The 19,962-nt window shown below is 36.9% G+C and overlaps 1 protein-coding gene across 3 annotated transcripts; it reads right to left on the bottom strand.

Annotated features, from left to right (window-relative positions):
- Positions 1 to 2,642: 2,642 nt before the first annotated feature.
- On the bottom strand, positions 2,643 to 18,991 carry NKX2-2 (NK2 homeobox 2). 3 transcript variants are annotated; one of them, XM_088477568.1, is made up of 4 exons: positions 18,931 to 18,991; positions 8,479 to 9,137; positions 7,317 to 7,625; positions 2,643 to 3,628 (listed from the first exon to the last, which is right to left on the bottom strand). In XM_088477568.1, exons 2-4 carry the CDS (start codon positions 8,738 to 8,740, stop codon positions 3,486 to 3,488), a joined length of 714 nt encoding a protein of 237 aa, XP_088333694.1. In that variant the 5' UTR covers positions 8,741 to 9,137; positions 18,931 to 18,991; the 3' UTR covers positions 2,643 to 3,485. The 3 variants fall into 3 exon arrangements, with proteins under 3 accessions (XP_088333694.1, XP_088333692.1, XP_088333693.1); XM_088477566.1 differs by lacking the exon at positions 2,643 to 3,628 and having other exon boundaries at positions 6,373 to 7,625; XM_088477567.1 differs by lacking the exons at positions 2,643 to 3,628; positions 18,931 to 18,991 and adding an exon at positions 18,504 to 18,568 and having other exon boundaries at positions 6,373 to 7,625.
- Positions 18,992 to 19,962: the final 971 nt, after the last annotated feature.

Genomic DNA, 19,962 nt, shown 5'->3' with positions numbered 1-19,962 from the left:
TTCTTCAGTAGTCAACTTCTTTATTTAAATTGATTATACGTCGCTAAATTATTATTATCATTATTATTACTAAACAAAAATATATATTTTTTACATTTTTCAACGTCAATTACTGTACTGTTCATCTGAAACAATAAGTGGTTGTGTATTAAACAGGAATTCCTCAATATCTCACTAATAATGGGTGTGTATTAGACAAAAGACAAGTAATAGAGGAGCCATATACAAGTAGTGCTCTCAGCTAAATGCATTTTGTATCAGATATCATTTAGTTTGTAAATATTATGACAGTTTAAAACAACGTGTTCTTTCATGTGTGCCTCAGGGGAAATTGCTATAGAAGAAATGAGACCTCACAACATGGATGCGCCATCTGGCGGATAAAACTGGTAATACAGATAATCTCTGTTGTATGCTATTTTGAGCTAGTCTTCTGTAGTTTCCTTTAGGAAACTAAAATCTCCTTTACTTGCATTTCTTATCCTACTGCGACCTCCTGAGGCCAGCTGTTTGTTTGCCTCGGATGTTGGGTACCTTAATTTCCAAAGTCCTACCTCTGGAAATGCCAAGATAATGGCTACTATTTTAAATGTAATCCTTAGAGATGAATGAATTAATAAATAAATAAATAAATAAATAAATTAGTACATTTTTGATTTCCAAGCAAAGTTAAAAGAAACATATTTACATATCCTAGTAACTAACTCCATCAAGCTAATAAAAACGCAGTCAGTTATTTTATAATACAGAAATCAAATAACCCTCTCCCAAGTCACAGGCACAAGATAGAAAAAAATATATATTTTATGCCATCAATTGACCTTCATTAAGTTCTTTATATATTTAATATCGTTTTTATGGTATAAATACAATGACATTTATTTTCAGCATTTTCTGATATGTAGGCCTTGACTTTACATAAGTAAAATAACTTGGAAGGGAGTAAATATTTACATGTACTGCTTAATCCGGTGAAGCACAATGCATGGCCAAAACATTGCATCACATTTATTTTATTAGGTTGAAACAAACGGGAGGACTTTGAAGCAATCTTGCGTCACACCGATGCTCACCAAGCAAACACACGTGTAGTAATATCATGTGTAAGGTCGCTTATCGGAATTAAGACTACTTTTTAAGTGTTTGTGCCAAGAGTAATGCAATATAATAAATCACATGCAATAATAATTCATTCGGGCTAAGAGCAGCGTCTTTCAGTTATCACAATGACAAGTTGGAAATGAGAATTATGCTGCAAAATTCGAAATCGCGTCGAAACAGACCATGATAAATGTCTCCCCAAAAATTCCACCTCTTTATATTTGCGATTTTTGTTCTCGATCAAACAACAGTCTTCTTCAAACTATGCATTATGATACATCATTTATGTTTCATACCGTATTGCCACACCATCAACACATATCCGGTGTATACTACTGTCATGTTTAAATATATTTCACTCCGAACAACATGTACGGTAGTTGGAACAAATGGGGAAGGGGGGTAGTCGGAAACGCAACATATGCTGGCTCCTCAGTGTATATGGAGCTGATATATATATATATATATATATATATATATATATACATATATATATATATATATATATATATTCTGCCTTGGGACTACAGTATATTTTTCTATATTTATGTATATATATATATATATATATATATATATATATATATATATATTGCTGTGGGACTACAAATCCCGGCATGACTGGGGCATTTTGTTGTACAGCGAGCCCCGGCCGTTTCTGAGACTGGAATAAAGCCATTATCAATCTCCTGTAAAGTTTTGTTAGTACAATGGATACAAGGTGATTTTTTTTTAAGGCAAATATGTATTCAGTGGAAAATTAAACCATTTATCTCAAGGGTAGTTCCGCTGGAAGCATATTCTTGTACAGAGCTCTGCTGACCCCTGGTGGGAAAATAGGTGATTTTCGCTTTAAAACAGGTTTTGCGTTTTACTGGTCTCCCTGATTACATCTTGCTATCGTATTAATAATGTTGACCCAAAACAAAGCCTTAAAAAGCAATAAAACTAGATTGCTTCCTTCCAGAGATAGCGGAGGCTGGAGAGTGCTTTGGAGATGAGGCTATATTATGGGGATGTTGGCTAGGACAGAGAGATGATATACAGCCTTAGTTACAGTGTAATTTTATGTCTGCTCTTATGCAGTCACAAGTGTATATTTCCTGGGGAACTACACGAGGCAATACCCAATCTAGCTTTCACCTAAGCCACACACAACGATACAATCCTACATCTTAGGTTGTTCTATATGGTTGCTGGGACTTGTAGTTCCACACCAGCTGGAGAGCTACTGTATCCTCAAGCCTAATGCGTTTCTAACAAATTGATTTTTAAAATATACACATTTAAATGTATGTATATGTCTCTATCACTGGGCATATGATTAGTGGGATAAATATTCACTTTAAATACTGTATAGAGTAACTGTAAAAACAGTGGTGACGTGTCTTATATAAGGATCTGATGTGGTAACATACCTCTACAGCCTTTCCAGTTGCACATTCCACTGGCAGCCAAGGAGTTAAGGATTACACTAATAAAACAATGTACTGTACTTTTAGGCAATGCGCCCCTCCCTCCTCTCCTCTCACACCCCACAATAAAAAGCATTTGTTTTACCACTTCAACCAATCACTCAGTAATTGTCCCTCATAAATACAACTGAGAAATTGCATTGTACTTTTGTAAATATTGGATTAGCTTTTCAATGACCAAACTCTTTAAGTATTCGCGAAGATACTGTACACACAAAGGTTTGGTCTAAGCCTAATGGTCAATAGGTAGAGAGCAACATGCCAAGGTGTTAACACGTATCCTCATTAGTGGGTTATCTCTGATCTTGCCAGCGTTATAGGAAATAAAATCCACGGGACGTTTGTCTTCCAGCTCAAACAAACAGTGGAGGGTGTTGGAAAGTATTAAAGCTCCTAACTACTATATATTCAATTTCAATGCCAATTTCTAAATATTGCATTAGCCTCCTTACTTAAAAAAAATTATCTTCTAATTTCCTTCTCTCTGTGTAACCTGAAATACCTCCTAATCAACTTACACAAAGCTAGTTACCGATCCACAAAGCAACGGGATCCATCGGATATTTAACAAAACACCATTTCCCCTTTTGGGATTATTTGCTGTAATTCAGTTACCAAAAAAAACCCAGTTTTTAACTTTAAATTAGGTTCCTTACTTGTAATTTACATTTGTGTGTGTAATATAATACTTCCCAGTTCATTTGTCAGCACTCTTTGCTGTCTTGTGCTATTTTGAAGGACAGAACACAATTGAAGCATTGAAAAATGTTGATATACAAAAGACATTGTATCCGGCAGTCAATGTAAATATTCAATTAATTATGACGTCCAGATTTTTTTTTCTTTTCGCTCTCTCTTTTTCTACTCCTATGTGTGTGAAACAAGTAGAATCACTTCTTTTCTTGTCCATTATTGTAGGTTTATATCGATTTTCCCAACACTTTTGTTAATATGTAACAGACTAAACCGATTACAGGTGCCAGCAGGTGCATCTATAGTCAGAAATCTTAGGTACAGTTGGTCCAATATTCTCTTCGACAGTTCTGCCCTCACTAAAAAGGAAGACACGGATACAATGGGTCAGATCTAATTATAATGACTTACACCACTAGAATTTTAATGTACAATTTGCTGCAGGCGAATCACCGCATACTGTAACATTATATAAATCATTATTGAGTCATTGGGGGCACTATAAAAAAAAAATATAGACTAAAAAAAAAAATATCTTTTCTGTTAAAAGTTTTTTTTTTTAAATACTAATAAAAATGTAATAGCAATCCTATTAAAAATATACAATAAATCCTATATTATTAAAAGTATAAAAAAATTATATAGTATTAAACTTATAAAAAAATCATATAGTGCTACAACTATAAAAATCCTATATTATAAAAATTAATCCTAAAGTATTAAAAATATGAAAGCCATATACTGTTAAAAATATAAAAAAATTCCTATACTATTAAAAATATAAAAATCCTAATTATTATTATTATTATTATTATTATTAAAAAAAAAATTACTAACAAAATATAAAATAATCCTGTACTATTAAACTCTAAAAAAAATCCTGCAATATTAAAAATATATTTTAACAAATCTTATATAAGCGGAACTATAATTATGATGTTTCCATAAACTGTCATTTTATTTATGGTCTAGTATCTATAGAGACGCAGTGTCTAATTTCCTGTGGAAGGACAAACTTGTCAGAGGACATTGACAAAAAGGGGGCCTGTTATCCCTTAGGGTTTTTTTTTCTTCCACACGAATAAATATAGCACGAATTTTTAATTCGTCTTCCTTTCACAGACAACAATGCTGGTTTTGAATGCTGGACACAATTTGGGTTTTGTGAGACTGTCTTTCCACCCTCCCTCAGCCCAGCTGTCCATATGGAATACAGCGTGTACAAGTTGGATCACAATAGAGCCAACTGACAGGCACAACAAAACAGCTAGGACAGTTCTCCCTGACTCTGGGATGCACTGCTACTGATAAACGAATTCAATAGCAACCAGGAAAAAAAGAATAGAGGGGGAAAAAAACACTATCTTTTTCTGTGTTCCCCATGGGTCGCTTTCATTTGGCCTTCTTAATATGCACGCCTCTTACATCCTCAACTACCAGCCTTTCTCTTTGTGTTGTTTTGTAATGTCTACTGTATATTGTTCAAAGATAGACTGCACAAACTGCCCTATTAGAGTGTGAGATTTAAGGCCAGTGAGGTTAGGGCCACACAAGACTTGAATGCTTTTATTGACTCAGGTACAAGCTACAAGTTATCGGGGATTTTCTTGCAGCTCAGTTTGAAATAGCAAGGCACGAACAGTATGTATGTGTGTGTATATATATATATATATATATATATATATAAATAAATATGTGTGTGTTTGTGTTTACACACTTATGTGTATACACAAACATATGTCTAATGTGTCAATATGGCTTCACGAGCAAAGGGAATGGGGAAGGTAATATAATATAGCACACACACAACCAACCCCCCCCCCCCACACACACACACATACACACACGTTGATTTTAAAGGAAATTGCAATTTTGAAAACCATTATTAAAACATTTTTAAATGTGTGTTATTGTGTGTCCCTTTTAAAGAATGTCAACAATAAAGGAAAATGTTGATAAAATACCTAAGGACCTATAATTTGTCATTAGATACAAGGATAATTTGTGCACCCCACATGTAAATTTGATTACCTCTTACAATTAGTTATTAAACACATTTAACACTGACTCCCATAATACCAGGGAGGTTTGGAGATAGATAATCTTGCCACAATTGAATTAAATGTTATAGTGATAGTCCTTTCATTTGGGAATTCTAACTTTACATTTCTGCAGGCACTCACGTCTATCTGCTTACCATTATTTATGTGTAGGATATTAATTAAACTAACATTTGAAGACATTTAATCTTGGAAGACTATCGTTATTCATTTCTACGTAATCACCATATTACGTAAAACAAATTAAATGCAATTACAATTTAAAATTAAACACGGATTAATTTAGTACATTGGTTATAACATAATATGTACTGAACAAACTTGTCGTTAATTAAACTATAAAAATGTAGACTTTTTGTATGGTGTATTAAGGTTACATTCATTTGGAGGTTATTATGAGCCAATTACCCTTGCAAAAAAAGGAGTAAAACACAAATCAAAAGAAAAGAAATCGAAAGAGCAAATAAATAAAATAAAATGTTTTATATTTCCTAGAACAAATATTTAAGTTACATGAAGAAAAAAAGGTTTTCTTCCACTTTGTGTAAATTAGCCAACACCAAGTGCTTTTCAGATGGTAAGAGATTGAAAGGTTTCCCTGCTGAAGGATCTCTTTGCTGATTAAGTAAGTGGGTTTTATTTATTGTGCTGTGTTACGTTACCTCTACTGCCTCTCCACATAGATAAATAGAGCAATCCAAACCGTGCAAACCGATATCACTAAAAATAACATCATTTTAAAAGCTTAACAATGGTAACAAAAAATAAACATCACATTTTTTATTGTATAGTCTTGGGATAGGTGTAGCTGCTACACATAGTGATTCTAATCCGAACCTTTTCACATACAAATATCCATCAACCTTTGCCTATCTTTACTACTGTAATAATAATAATAATAATAATAATAATAATAATAATAATAATTCAATAGGGAGAGGTTTGCTTATACAGCAGCAGAAGAGCAGGTTGGGTGGAGCTAATATTGTATTTCCTATTCAAAAATTCAAACACAAGTTCTTTATTTTGTACACATCATTTTATTAAAATTCTTATAAAAATTGAAAATCTCCCAAGGATGCGTTTTTTATTTGTTTTTTTTTTTAAACCATACATAATAGTCAGTTGTATATCTCTAAGTAGATGACTTTGAAATGTCTTATTTTTTGTTGCGTTGTTTTGGGGTATAGTTGCATAAAAAACGCCCTGAAGGTTACTGATGACAACAATAACCACAGATATTTACAAAAAAGCTAATAATTCGTCAGAATTTATACATGGCCATAAATATTTAAAGTTTCATATAAAATAAGCAAATAAAATTCTCTATATTTTTTTTAAAGTTATCCCACTTGTTTTATATACGACCGACAACATCTCTACAGCACACAAACATACTGTACAAAAAAGATTTTAAAAATAAATCACAAAAGCAGAATTATTTTCCTCTTGAACTTGTAGGTAGGTAGGTAGGCAGGGTCACTGGCATGGTTCGGTTTTGTAAACATGGCGCACAAGATACCAGAAATATAATGTTTTGAGGATGATTTTACCTCCCATAGAAATACAAACAAGAAGATACCCCCCACACCCACAAAAATAATAAAATAAAAAAAAATATCAATAATAATAATAACTATTATAATAATTATAATAATAATAATGTTTTTTTGTTTTGTTTTATTTTACCCAATAGTCTTTTTCAACGGTTTGGAGCACATCAGTCTGTAAATAAAAGTTCACCAAGTCCACTGTTGGGCTTGAACCAAATGATGAGCTGTTGGGTACTGGGGGTTACTGGCAGAGCTGTAGTGGGCATTATATTGCATATGCTGTAATGACTGGGCGCTATATGCTGAGAAAGGGATGCCAGCCGGGAAAGTGGCTGCTAAGTCCTGAGCTTTGAGCGTGTGACATGGTTTGCCATCCCTAACTAGGACAGGCACTGCCACCCGTCTAGGGGAGGGTAGAGGAGTGACTTCCATACCTTTCTCTGCCCGTGCCCTCTTCATCTTGTACCTGTGGTTCTGGAACCAGATCTTCACCTGGGTGGGGGTGAGCCGGATCAGGCTGGCCAGGTGCTCTCTCTCAGGGGCTGAGAGGTACCTCTGCTGCCTAAACCTTCGTTCCAGTTCATAAGTCTGTGCCTTGGAGAACAGCACCCGTCTCTTCCTCTTCTTCCCAGAGTCCGCATTGCTTGAAGTTTCCTTGTCGTTGTCTGGGGACTCATCGGCAGAGGGTTCAGGGGATTTGGGCGAGGAGTCCTGCCGGGAATTGCTGGATGCAAACCCGTGCACTGCAGGAATAAATGAGGATGGATGTGACCATCAAGAAGTAACAATACACATAGCAAATTGCAGAAAATTATTATGGCAATTTGTTGTTCCATTCGCAAGCAAATACATACATTGCACACACTAATATACATACATACATATATATATATATATATATATATATATACACACACACATATATACCCACACACGACTATATATTTACACACTCACACACACTTCTATATATTTTGACACTCACATATATTTATACACACACACACACACACACACACATTACATGATATATGAATTATCTATCTATCTATCTATCTATCTATCTATCTATCTATCTATCTATCTATCTATCAGGGGGCATTTGACGCTTCTCCTGCATATAATAGCTCTGCACACTCCAGGGTTTTAGGCGTTTGAGAAATACAATAAACCTGTAAATGATGGGAGGTTTAGAAGTTGCTCTCACTGGCTGCAGGAACTATTTCTGTCCAAGATACGTGGATTGATTTTTAAAGAATAATCAACAATTCGTTCATTGATGAGCACAGCCCCGGCCTCGTGTAGACATTTTATTCTGCCAAAAAGTCTGATCTTCCAACTACACACAAAGGTCCCTCTGTGCGGGGAATGTGTCAACTTGTGTCACAGAAAGTGCTAGTTATGGCTTATTTTTATTTCCTATGGGAATGGAAGAGATAACAGAGGGCTATGGCGAGCAATGTAAATAGGGGGTTCATTCCACACCAAATAATTCCCTATATTTTACTGATTGATCATACACAGCCAAATGCATCATCACACAACACAGCTCAGCAAACTCCCAGGGTAGGATGACAATAAATGCCAGGTACTTACAGGAATACTGGATGCTCTCAGTAGTGGCCAGCCATCGTGTATAAGGATTATCGCTGTTGTCATAGAATGGGTTTTTCAAAGGCAGACCTTGCACAGTGTCTATGGTGCTTTGCCCTAACCCTCCAGATTTTTTGGGGGGCTCAGTCTCTTCTGTGTCTTCATCCGCCCCCTCAGCAATGGACCCTTCTTCATCATTGGTGTCAGGCAGGTCTAAAATGTCCTTGACAGAAAACCCAGTCTTTGTGTTGGTAACAGAGGACATGTTCTACTCAAATGGTTGCAGGAAAACTTGAATCACCAGAGATGACAAAATCCTCTTTGCAACAGCAAATAAAAAAAAGGATAGGAGAGAAAATAACCAACAGCAACAGGAGCAGCAGCAGCAGCAAAGGAAAAGCCACACCAGCAACAGGAACAAGAGCTGGAGCAGCACACATAGAAGGGATCACAGGCAGGGGCTGTAGCGTTGTGTGGATCTGCTGCAGATGGGAGATAATCAGAGAGTGTCCTCTGAAATAGTTTGTAACTCCAGGAAAAATGCCAAAGTGCTCTTACTTCAGGGTCTGGCTGAAGCACACTGAGCTGTTGCCTGCTGCCTGAAAAAAATAAGCCATTGCTGGAGTGATCAGTCCATATAAGGTTGGTCCCCACACATGAACCTGCAGAGAAGAGAAAAAGTACATTAAAATCGCGAAAGCTTGGCCACGTGTGGGCGGGTCCTGGGAGTCAAGTGGATGAAGACAGTGTTTGCAGATGTGAAATTGTGGGTTTTGGGGAGATCGGCGCCTTTACCATTGGTGCTTCAGCACATGATGAGTGGTATAACGTGTCAATTAATTACAAAGATGGGGAGGGCCTTTTTACATAGTATTTACATACAAAGGACCTCCAAGTAGCTGATATTCTCCACACTTGAGACCACGTTTAAACAAATTGTCTCCCTCTCTTGTCTCTCTCCCTGCACTCATCCTCATTCTTCGCAGCTGTAGGGAGAAGGGAGCTTTGCAGCCAGACAGAATATTGAGTATTTACAGAAACAGCTAAACTAGATTAGTGACAAGAAGACCTATTCAAGATATTGGCTGTTACCTAAACAAGATGCTTTTGAAATGGCAAGAGACCAACTTATGTAAACCGCTTAGGTCAATATTGTGGTTGGGGCTTAAGGATGAGTAGTATAAATTAAACAGTAAGTAATTGATTCGACTTTGCTCCAAAATAAACCAAAGTGTGGAGAAATGTAATCATTCTGTATCCTGGCTGGTGTGGGAGGTTTGTACTCTGTGGAAGACAAACCACAGCTCCTGGATTGTCTTACGGGCACATTGTAACACAAGTTACCATTTTTAAATGAATTGACCAATTAACCCAGAAAATGCATCCTCATTGTATATTATATTAATGATGGCAAAAGCGGCCGATATAAAATTGCATTATTATTATTATTATTATTATTATTATTATTATTATTATTATTATTACCCAATTAAATATAAAATTGCACATTCAGCAATATTCTCAGAAATGATGTGAAATAAATGTAAAATATAACTACATTGATATATATATATATATATATATATATATATATATCACCTTATTATTCACTTTACTGTTTATTGTTAATTTTATAGGAATGAAGAATTCACAGTAATGTTTCTGACAAGAAAAATATATGACCAGAGGTAACTTCGGCATATTAGTGGTACATCTTCCCAGGGCAGCAATAAGGTTAGGGAGAGGAGATTTGTATACGATTTGTATACTAGGAGGCTGTGAGTGCTGGTCTTAGTGGTGGGGGTCTGGGGAAGTTCTCTGGCTTTCTCCCACAACTGTACTGCAAGAAAATAAAAAGTCTTTGACACTCGGAAAGGGGGAAAAAAAAAAAAAAAAGCTAATGGATTATTGTTGATCAGTTGATTTCAGTATCTCTGTGCCTCCCATCTAGTATGTGATGTGTGTGACAATGCATTGGGTTTTAGCATCCTGGGTGGTCGGACCCGGGCAAATACAAATACAAACCGATTGCTAAGCTGCGGACAATGGGCGAAATGTAGACAAATGTCCGGCTCCTGTTGGATGCTTTTGTCAGGGCTCAGTTTTTGCATTTATTTTAGTGGCGAAATAATACATGATTGACGCCCTCTTACAATGTGTTCTAACTGTTTGGGATAAATCTGAGGTTGTTGCTAGTTGTCATGGCATTCAACCTCTTTCAATGGGGCTATCTCTTCATTCATTTCTCAGCCCTGTCTCAGCATTAACCCTTACCAGGCCACTCTGCAGGGTCTACTTGGCAAATAAATGGTTAAGTCAATTAGTGCTCATATAATCACATCTTATAGATTTTTTTTACCTTTTTCATTTATTTAAAAAGTAAAAATAGAACAGAGGTTATTAAAACCCCTATCAGGTCTAATAAATGGTAAAACAAATCTGGTATACACCATCCCACAGCCATATTATACAAGAAATACAAATATTGAAATTATATTTGCACAAGTGAATATTGTTCTATCCTATTATAATTGAAATATAGAAAAAACTATTTTTCTTTCGTTATATTTAATAAAATAGAACAAAAATAATAGTCAATAAAACTACTTAAACTGATACGTTCTTGACATAAGTGTAGTCATTCTATCATCATCATCGTGGGTTACTCTTAAGAGAATTGCTCAGCGGTAGAATTAGGGGTTGAAATGATGTTGACAGTCAGCAAGATCAGATGATGTCTTGTTACATCTCATTAACACTAAGCAAACCAGTTTGTTACTTTTCTTGTATTAGACAGATCTTATACTATTCTCCCTTGGAACCACCTGATAGGTAAATATATTTTCCGATACCATGGCATGTTAGCCATTAGTCACACTATATTTAAATGCAAAGCACATATATTTACACTGCTGGGATCAAGCCTTAAACGACCAACATGTAAAGTGATTGCCCTTATACTCCACCATGTTAACAGTGCATTCTAATTATAAGGCCCTTTTTCAAACACACAAGCTTTGAGAATTAGGCGATGGGTAGAATTTTACTTTTAAAAACACAAGCAATTCCCCCCAAAAATAAAATGTAATAGAATACTAATAAAAAACGTATACATAATTTTTCTGTCTAAAAGGCCTGCCTGAGAAATATGAATCTAAAACTGCCCTCTTCCCTCTCAAAAAACACCATATTAAACGACATTCGAAGAGCAGCAACTAACTATGCAATACCCATGAAATGTCTGCAAAGGAATAATTGCATTACATTAAGATGAACGATGAACCAATAGCCGTATTACGAGCAGTAATTGGCAGATTTAACTCATTACTGGACGGTTTCTTGAACACTTTTTTTTAAATGCATTTTGAACTTTCTAATTACAAATTAAGTAATACATAAAGACGATTACATGAATTCTTACTGCGTTACAACACTATAAATGTGTGTCAATATCTGATTTTTTTGTCACTGTATAGCTCTAGGCACACTATTATAGCACATTATATATAGTATATACATATATGACGTTACCCTTTAATTTAGTCATTATTATAAAAACATTTGTTCATGTGGGTTAGAAGTGATCACCTTTGATTTGGGTCTTGAACATCCCAGTATTGTTGCAGTGTACTTAAATTAGGTATCTATATAAACATGACTGATATACCAATTGTGTAGTAAACAATCATAATGCTTAATATTGTTATTTTCTAAGACAAAAAATATGCAGTATTAATGGTCAATTACTTCTATGAGGCTCGATGCTCAGGTGAGGAAAAGCCTGAATCAATAATCAAAGTATTTTATTAATTTGTAAAACAGTGTCTGTTTTGGAAGTGTAACTTTACCGTGTATGATTAGGTGGGGTATTTATCAAAGCTGGGAGAGAGATAAAATTGTGAGAGATAAAGTACTAACCAGTCAGCTTCCAATTTACATTTTCCGGGTTGTGTTTAAAAAATTATAGGAGCTGATTGGTAATTTATTTTTTACAATTTTATCTCTTTCCCAGCTTTGATAAATCCCCCCCTAGGTGCACTCTCAGCATTTCAATATTCGTATATGGAGCTAGGTGGATAGTAACTATTTTATTAAGTTGCTATAGTTTTATTTAAATATCAGATACATATATTAGTATAAAGTATATCACATTCTGGAGAGGTCACCCACAGAGGAACGAATGTGCCCTGCTGCCATCTCTATATTCCAAGTTGATAAACTATGTAATAATTTATGTTTTCCATGGCACTGTCTATGATGTAGCCAAAAAACACATCATCGGTGCCCCAGTATGTACAGGGCCAGCGTTTGGTGAGAACCAGTATATAGATGAAGTAGACAGTCAGTGTTTGGGGAGAATAACTACATAGATGAAGCAGAGGTTTGTGTTTCGAGAGAACCAGTACAAAAATGAAGCAGAGGATAGTGTTTGGGGAGAACCAGTATATACAGGAAGCAGAGGGCCAATGTTTGGGGATAACCAGAACATAGATGAAGCAGAGGATTAGTGTTTGGGGTGACCCAGTACATAAAAGAAGCAGAGGTTTGTGTTGGGGAGAACCAGTACATACATGGAGCAGGGGGTTAATGTTTCAAGTAGCCCAGTACATGGATGAAGCAGAGGTTAGTGTTTGGGGAGAACCAGTACATAGATGAAACAGAGGGTCAATGTTTTGTGGAGACCCAGTACATAAATGAAGCAGAGGTTTGTGTTTGGGGAGAACCAGTACATAGATGAAGTAAAGGGTTAGCGTTTGGGGAGACCCAGTACATAGATTAGGTAGAGGGCCAGTGTTTGGAGGGAACCAGTACATAGATGAAGCAGAGGGCTAGTGTTTGTGGAGACCCAGTACATACAGTATATGAAGCAGAGGGCCAGTGTTTGTGGAGACCCAGTACATACAGTATATGAAGCAGAGGGCCAGTGTTTGTGGAGACCCAGTACATACAGTATATGAAGCAGAAGATCAGTGTTTGTGGAGACCCAGTACATACAGTATATGAAGCAGAGGGTCATTGTTTGTTGATACCCAATACATAGTTGAAGCAGAGGATCAGTGTTTGGGGAGAACCAATGCATACAGTAAGTGTTTGGGGTGACCGAAAATATAGTTGAAGCAGAGGTTTGTGTTTGGGGAGAACCAGTATATGTAAGAAGCATAGAGCTAGTGTTTGAGGAGAACCAGTACATAGAGGAAGCATAGGACTAGATAAAGGAGAACCATTATGAACCAGAGGGTTAGTGTTTGGGGAGAAATAGTAGGTAAATAAAGTAGAGGGCTAGTGTTTGAGGAGAACCAGTACATATATGAAGCAGAGGACTAGTGTTTGGTGAGAACCAGTACAGAGAGGAAGAGAGGAAGCAGATGACTAATGTTTGAAGAGAACCAATACATAGAGGAAGCAGAGGACTTGTGTTTGAGAAGTACCAGTACATAGATGAAGCACAGTGAGTGTTTGAGAAGTACCCATACATAGATGAAGCAGATGGTTAATGTTTGGGGAGAACCAGTACATAAATGAAGCACATGGCTAATATTTGGAGAGAACCATTACATAAATGAAGCACATGGCTAATATTTGGGGGGAACCAGTAAATAAATGAAGCACATGGCTAATATTTGGGGAGAACCAGTACATAAATGAAGCACATGGCTAATATTTGGAGAGAACCATTACATACATGAAGCAAAGGGCTAGTGTTTGGAGACAAGCAATACACAGATGAAGCAGAGCGTTAATGTTTGACTTCAACCAGTATATGCAGGAAGCAGAGGGCTAGTGTTTGGGGTGAACTAATACATAGATGAAGCAGAGGACCAGTGTTTGGGTAACCTGGCACATAGATAAAGCAGAGGTTTAGTGTTTGGGAGAACTATTACATAAATGAAGCAAAGGGCTAGTATTAAGGTTATCCTGGTACATAGATAAAGCAGAAGGGCCAGAGTTTGGGGAGAACTAGTATATAGAGAAGGAAGAATACTAGTGTTAGGCAAGAACCAGTACATAGATGAAGCAGAGGGATAGTGTTTTTCAAGAACCAATACATATGATGAAGCAGAGGGATAATGTTCTGCAAGAACCAGTACATATGATGAAGCAGAGAGCTAGTGTTTTGCAAGAACCAGTAGATATGATGAAGCAGAGGGCTAGTGTTTTGCAAGAACCAGTATATATGATGAAGCAGAGGGCTATTGTTTGGAGTGAGCCAGTACAGATGATGAAGCAGAGGGCTAGTGTTGTGCAAGAACCAGTACATATGATGAAGCAGAGGGCTAGTGCTTGGAGTGAGCCAGTACAGATGATGAAGCAGAGGGCTAGTGTTGTGCAAGAACCAGTACATAGATGAAGCAGAGGGCTAGTGCTTGGAGTGAGCCAGTACATACAGTAAACAGAGGGCTAGTGTTTGGGGGGGGGGGGGGTAACAAGCACACATGGGAAGGAGAGGGCTAGTGTTTGGGGAGAACCAGTACATAGAGGAAGCTGAGTAGGTAGTGTATAAGGATTGAGAGAATTGTGGGATTATTTGAACAACAAGTGAGCAAGGAGGAAAGCGATGTGACCGGGATAAGTGTTTGCACTTCAAGTCAAGTGCTCTCTGCTGTATTTACCTGTTTACTTTTACAGGTAGCTTTAACACAAGTGATCAGTCTTTTAGGCTGGAGACGGGTGCCTTTATATTAATCAATAAGTCTCTCTCTATATCCAAATCTTTCTCCACATCTGCTCTCTCTTTTTGTTCTCTCTCCCTCTATTAAAGTCCTTTTTTTCTGACTCGAGTACAAAGAGTGTTACATACATTTGAATCCACTCCTGCTCAGTAATATATTTCTGCTCTTGTAAATTAATATATTTTCTGAATATCAAACGTATTTTTTTTTCTTATCATCAACATCTGTCCTTTAAACCTCCCTCATTTATGTCTGGTTATTATCATGTCTCCCGAGCCCCCATTACTCTCCCTCTCTGGCACTTTACACTCATCCCTCATTTTTACTATCTCCCCCCATCTCCGTCTCTTCTGTACCTCGTCTCTCCAATATTCTCTCACTCCCAGCCTCCCTGCCTATATGTGACTCTATGGGTTTATTTCTTAATCTTTCTTAAAACCTCTTTTGCCCTTATCCACCATTATTTTCCCTATATATATATATATTGAAAGTTCCTAGATAAGGACTTGTCTTTTTTGACAATTGGATGACACCGCCAGAACATTTTTAGAGCACTCTGTGCCCCCCACCCATGTATCAGGAGATTATCTCATCCAAATGCAAGTACATCACTGTTTATTTTTATTTAATGAAAGTTGCTCCGACATGCATTTTCATGGGGTGATCGGAAACACAAGCAGGCTCCTAAATAAAATCCAAAAGCTGTAATGGTAATGTACAGGGGGACATTACAATATAAACACTCACCCCTTTTTGATGGCAGATGAAAACAAAAAAACTCAGTGTCAGGCTGCTGTGCAATGCCTTGTCGGTCCTTCCTCTGACATATATAGTTTTAATATCTGATGTGAGTATAATGGATGTGGATTGATAAAGCTTGTGTAATTTCATTCATTAAAGTGCTCAATAGCATCATTATATCTCATACAGGATGACATATAAGGCTGACCCGCTGCTCATCACACAACACAGAACAGATAACAAGCTTCACGTGGATTACAGTATTGTTTGAATAGTTCTAAGGTGCAGGCAATTGTTTTTTTTCTTCTTCTTCTACATCATCATCCTTCACTTCAGACAAACAAAACATTGCACCTTAACGCACTACTGAGGATTAATGATGCTGACACAAAGGCTTTGTTGGGCCAGGGTACTCTACTCCCATCTATGACTTTATACTCTGTGGATTGGTACACTTAAAAATCAACTTGGACGAAAAGCACAGTCCAATTTAGCGCTGGCAATTATTCTGGAGACAATCTCAGCAGAAAACAGGAGTATATAAATAAGACAAGCACAAAGCAACACATATAACGCTGCCAGCTCGCAGATGGATATAGAAAGGATACGAAGAGGTGTAACAAAAGCGAGGTGATCGTGCTACTATTATTACCCTCACCGCGGAGTCATCTGAAATATTTAGCTCCTACATAAATGAAATATTAACATTAAAAAAAAAAAGAAAAAAATCTGACCCACGCAATTCAGAACAGAGCATGCAGGGGTCTATGTTCTAAGACTTGGGGGGAGATAAAGTGGACGGAGATAAAGTACCAACTAATCAGCTCATAACTGTCACTTTACAGACTAAAATGACAGTTAGGAGCTGATTGGTTGGTACTTTATCTCCGTCCACTTCATCTCCCCCCGAAGCTTAGTACATAGACCTCTAAGTCATTGTAGGTAATTAAACCAGTTACTGAAATGAATAAAACTATGACTACTTCAAGCCTGGCTCAGACAAGTCTGATAAAGAACTTTACCTGCACTCTCCCTCAACGGTGAAACCGTATATATACATTATATATATATATATATATATATATATATATATACATACATACATACACATACACATAAATATATGCACATTTTTATAGCTTTACAAAAACATTCTATTGCCACTTCTGAAGATGCGTTGTTACAAATGTATTTAAATCTCCCACATCAATACAAACCAAATTTGATGCACATTTAGGCACTCTCCGTGACAACATATTAATTATTTGTTCCAAATACAAAGATCTAAATTGGCATTTGTATTTTTTTTCTCACCAAAGATGGATATAAAAATAAATAAATAAAATAAATAAAATAAAATATATATATATATATATATATATATATAACCATCCTAAGAACACCTCAGATAATAAATTGTAGTGAAAATCAGGATTTTCTTTGTATCAGTCACATTCCAGGATGTGGACACCCCGAGGCTACAGAGGAGGACTTAGCTAAATCCAATTTGTAGCAAAGATTTGGGAGTGCGCGCACAATGCTGCTGCGTTAATGAATACAGCAGCGCCCGCTTAATGTATCGCTGCGTACACACATACAGCGCAAAGCTAGGAAATACACCCCAGGCGTTTTTATTTTATCTGCTGTCCATTATGAGTGTTTAATATGAAAATCAAAGTCGTCGTTTCCTTAAGGCAAACATTTTGTCTTTATTCATTTTCTCTGCTCCAGAATTGATTAAATATATCACAAGGAGATTATAAGCAGCGTCATTCTCCCTAAGGAAACAGCCATTTCAAGACTAACACGATAAAGCGCCGCATTTTATGGTCCGATTTCACGTCAATTCTATAAAATGAAATACAACGCTTGCAGCATAGGCTTATCTAAATGTGCTTGGTACAAAACGGCCCTGCAGGACTTTTGTTAGAGGATTGAGCCAAGCTGTGATAATGAATGAAGTATACAGAGATACACACCTTTAACTGTATTGGATGTGATATTCAGTGCATGGGATGAACAGGATTTGTTCTGGAAAATTAAGATACAAAAGAATGCATGCAAAGAAAGGCTTATTCAAAATATGCGCTATTCATAACGTTAATGGTGCTGCATCCATCATAAATGAAGGATATAAGACAGGGGAGAAATGATTTTGGTGGAAATAGAGTTTGAGACATATGCATTACATGGAGTAACATTACTGATCCTCCAGCGGGCTCTACTGACACAAAAGAGAATTGCCCAATTCTTCTTATTTTTTCCCATTTACAGCAGGACAGGGCATGGCAACAGGGATCTGCTCTGCTCTCTAATAAAGTGTTCAGCAGCATAAACCGATACAGCTCTACAGAATAGGTCAGAGACAGATTCATTCCTGTTCCAGGCTCATGCTTCAATAACGCAGGTAAATTAGAATATGTATGTAAAGAATATGAACATGCATAAGACAAAAACGCTCCTTCACATGTCACCTCCCATCAGATCTGGTCTAAAAATGCACATACAATAACCCACAACTACTTGACAGAGAATTGTGCTTGATTTATTAAACGGTTATCAGCAACAAGCCATCTGCACAACACTAGTGCCATTTATTACTGAGAGTCCCCTCACCTGTCTCCTCCAACGCTCCACTAAATCACCGCTCAACAGCGGCGTTATCTGAGCGCTATACAGTGCATCTACAATAGTGGAACCACCTGCTGCCCCTAAGAGATGACGTTCCCCCCTCTTATAAATCCTAAGGAAAAAAAATCCTTCATGAAAATGCACAATTGTTCCCGTGTGGATTAATAATGTCATTAATGGTGCATTAAAACCCAGATCACATAAACACATTGATAAATACATTTACAGGTTTGCAGTCCCTGATTTAATGGCAGATATTTATTTTTCAATCTACAGCTCACATCAAACGATTTTGCAGCTTCTTTGTGCACTTGCAAAATAAATGTATCCCTTTAATCCCGTCTTTCAGGGGAAACAACTGCTCAAGAATAGAGATGTGAGAGTTTATTGCAGCTAGAGAAAATCAGCTCACCTGGTGGCAGATGAAAGGAGGGAGCCAGTAGGGGAACAGCTGAGGCAGTGATGTGGTTCAGCTTCCCAAAGGTAAGCAAGGAGGAGGTGCAGAGACAGATAAGGCAGCTAATATGCTGCACTCTGTGTGCAAGAGCTGACACTCTACTGTACGTCTCTCACTGTGCAAATACATTTATCCTTCTCTTCAATTGACCCACATGTCTCTTCTCTCTCACACTCTCCTCTCTGCTCCTATCTGTCTATTTCTTTCCGAGCTCCTCTCGCAGACTGACTGTCACCAACCCCCACTCTCTTAAATTGCCGGATCTGTTTGCTTTTCTTCCCAGTGACGTGAGTCAAAATATTGGCCATATGTTCATCGGTAATAAATTGGTCGTAAGCGCAAACACCCTTCCCCTTGATAGCTTTCATCTGGCACATACCTGTCTTTGTTTTCTAGTAGCTCCTCTAGCCCCTGTGCTTATTATTATGTCTAATGCTAAATATAAGGGGTGTAGAGATAGTTAAATGTCATGCTGAATAGTTGTGATATGGATTCTTTAGTTGTACTTCACCTGTAATAAATATCTGGGTAGTCCTGTTTTAATAAGTAGGCAGCTGTAGCAGCATATTTTAGTGTGATGCACAGTTTACATTAGATCTGAGGATAGGACCTGTGATAGCACATGCTTTGGTAGGCAAAGACCTATGCTTTGGTTTCCACTAACAAGTTTGTATGGGCAGAATTTCTAGTGTGTAACTTGGAGCCGAGGAATGGATGCAGCACTCAGCCTACAGCAGGATTATGTACAGCTAGGGCCACTGGCTGGGACACAAGCTGGAGATCTGGAATTTATTCTATATGCTCTATATATGTTCAGTATGTGTCTATTTTGTTTTTAGGTATTTCCGCCTTAATAGTGTAAATCAAAGTTTTAACAATAACTATATATATATATATATATATATATATATATTAGCAGTAACGATATAAATATATATATATATATGTATATATATGAAAGAGTGGGAAAAGGTAGCGCACAAACAA

Source organism: Taudactylus pleione, unplaced genomic scaffold, assembly GCF_031769625.1.
Source record: "Taudactylus pleione unplaced genomic scaffold, aTauple2 ptg000201l, whole genome shotgun sequence".
Taxonomy (NCBI): Eukaryota; Metazoa; Chordata; class Amphibia; order Anura; family Myobatrachidae; genus Taudactylus; species Taudactylus pleione.
Note: the sequence above shows the minus strand (reverse complement) of the source record. Positions and strands in the feature narration are given on the sequence as shown.

What these genes read in the sequence shown, in the direction of transcription:
- NKX2-2 (XM_088477566.1), bottom strand. Translation starts at nt 8,740, where the DNA reads ATGTCCTCTGTTACCAACACAAAGACTGGGTTTTCTGTCAAGGACATT. An exon ending in TGAGAGCATCCAGTATTCCT is followed by an intron (nt 7,626 to 8,478) that starts GTAAGTACCTGG and finishes TTATTCCTGCAG; the next exon opens with TGCACGGGTTTGCATCCAGC.